Source organism: Arvicola amphibius, chromosome 3 (genome assembly GCF_903992535.2).
Source record: "Arvicola amphibius chromosome 3, mArvAmp1.2, whole genome shotgun sequence".
Lineage (NCBI taxonomy): Eukaryota > Metazoa > Chordata > Mammalia > Rodentia > Cricetidae > Arvicola > Arvicola amphibius.
Genome location: NC_052049.1, coordinates 107611919 through 107614017, shown reverse-complemented (window position 1 = coordinate 107614017; position 2099 = coordinate 107611919). Strand labels below are relative to the sequence as shown.

General features: G+C 39.1%; 1 protein-coding gene across 1 annotated transcript; it reads right to left on the bottom strand.

Moving 5' to 3' along the window:
• Positions 1 to 242: 242 nt before the first annotated feature.
• LOC119810075 (putative olfactory receptor 10D4) lies at positions 243 to 1178 on the bottom strand. Its single transcript, XM_038323394.1, has one exon. It carries the CDS (start codon positions 1176 to 1178, stop codon positions 243 to 245), a length of 936 nt encoding a protein of 311 aa, XP_038179322.1.
• Positions 1179 to 2099: the final 921 nt, after the last annotated feature.

The window sequence follows — 2099 nt, the reverse complement described above, 5'->3', positions numbered from 1 at the left end:
AAAAAAAAAGAAAAGAAAAGAAAATCAACACTGGATCTGCTAAGAGATTTTGTCACTTATATTTTATTGTAAAAAATGGAGATATAAAATAATCTGTATCTTGAAATAATAAAAATTGGTAAATTATTTAAATATGACTTGGATATTATGGATGCCAATTTGTGTTATGAAGTAAGTTGCAGATTTAAATCTGTCCTTTTAAATAGTGAATCAACCTTTATTCAGCTACAATTTAGATGTTTTCATTTATTTTCAAGACTGAGACACTTCTTAAAAAATACATGTCTGAGGGCTGCTTTCACTTCCTTATTTCTCAGGCTGTAGATCATTGGGTTGAGTGTGGGTGTCACAAGATTGTGCAAAATTTGAATAATTGCACTAAGCAATGGACTGGGACTGGGCTGCAGGTAGATGACGATGACTGGTCCATAAACACAGATGATGGCAGTGAGGTGGGCACTGCAGGTGGAAAACGCTTTCTGCCTTCCTTCTTTTGAGCGGATTTTTGAGATGGAGATCCCAATTCGAGTGTAGGACACAACGATGAGAAAAAAACAAATGAGCGACAAAAGACCAACATTTGTAAAGCCTACCTTCTGTGCTAGAGAGGGGTCCTCACAGGCCAGCAGTAGCACTGCAGGCATGTCACAGAAGTAATAATCAACCTCACTGGGTCCACAGTAGGGCAACTGGAAAGTGAGGGAGGTTAAGATAACAGAGTGCACACAGCCACTCATCCAGGTCCCTGTGGCCAAGACACAGCACACTCTGTGGTTCATGATGACTGTGTATCTCAGAGGGAAGCATATGGCAACAAAGCGGTCATAGGCCATCACTGTGTACAGGAAACACAATGTGCAACCCAGACAATGATAGAAAAAGTGTTGTACAACACAGCCCTGGAAAGAGATTCCTCGTCCCTGTCCTGAAAGATATGACAGCATCTTTGGAGCTGTAGTGGAACAGAAACCCAGGTCAAAGATGGAGAGGTTTCCCAAGAAGAAGTACATGGGAGTGTGGAGTCTCTGGGAGGATATGACCGCAGTAAGGATGAGGAAGTTTCCCAGGAGGGCACAGGCATACAAGGCTGAGAACAGGAGGAGCAGGACCTTCTCCAGGCCTGCTGTCTCAGGGATGCCCAGCAGGGTGAATTCTGTCACCATAGTGTGGTTTGTCATGTTTGTGGAAGAATCAAGTCCTGGGAAATTGTGGTAGGAAATTATTGTAAATTTTATTATGTATATGGATTTAGATTATTTTAAATCACCATTGTAGGAGTTAAAAAGTCAGTGGTACTTACAGAGATATGTTCCCGATAGTATTCCTTTCCTGATGATGGGGTATATTTTTTCAGTTGGGCAACAAATTGCAGATGGTGTTTTTAACAATGTCACTCAAAATATAACTTTTACAGCAATTACAGATGATATCTTAACAATCTCACCCAGAAAGTAGCTTCCATTGCTGGTCTCTTCTCTTCTTATATTCATATAAATGATCCTATTCCACCATTACAGATGCTCATAATTCCAAAATGAAAAAAAACACTCTAGAATTGCTCTTGTAAAGATGATAGTGGAAAGGCAGGGGTGGAAGAGGGACAAAAAAAGAGTGGGGAGTGAGCAAAATCAAGATGCATTATACATAGTTTTAAAATTTTCCAAAAAAATGTTAATTAATGAAAAGTTATGCTTTCAGTTACATTGCACCCAGGTTCTGAGTGCAGTGGTAATGAGAATCAGAAACTACAGTATTTATGACAAAATTTATGACATATTTTTATATATTTATTTCAGTTTTCCAGTAATTACAGTATAATCCTTAAATTACAGATTAGATCATAAAATCTATTGCCTATAAATCTGCCCTCTTCCCCCCATATTACATCTCTAGTGACTGAGAGACTGAGCACTCTGCTAAAGGTGAAGGAGACACTGAGCACTTACTGCGCCAATAGAAAGCCTAATATGATGGGTGGTGTTATTGAGTGTCGTTTCCCTCTGTACCTGCAGCAGGAGAAAGGAGTCTCACCATCTTTCAGTCTGTACATTGGAATTGATAATTATTCCTCCTCATTTATTCAGTTTCTAGTAGAATTC

Bases quoted from the DNA above. Each gene is read 5' to 3' on its own strand.
- LOC119810075 (XM_038323394.1), bottom strand. From the start codon at position 1,178: ATGACAAACCACACTATGGTGACAGAATTCACCCTGCTGGGCATCCCT.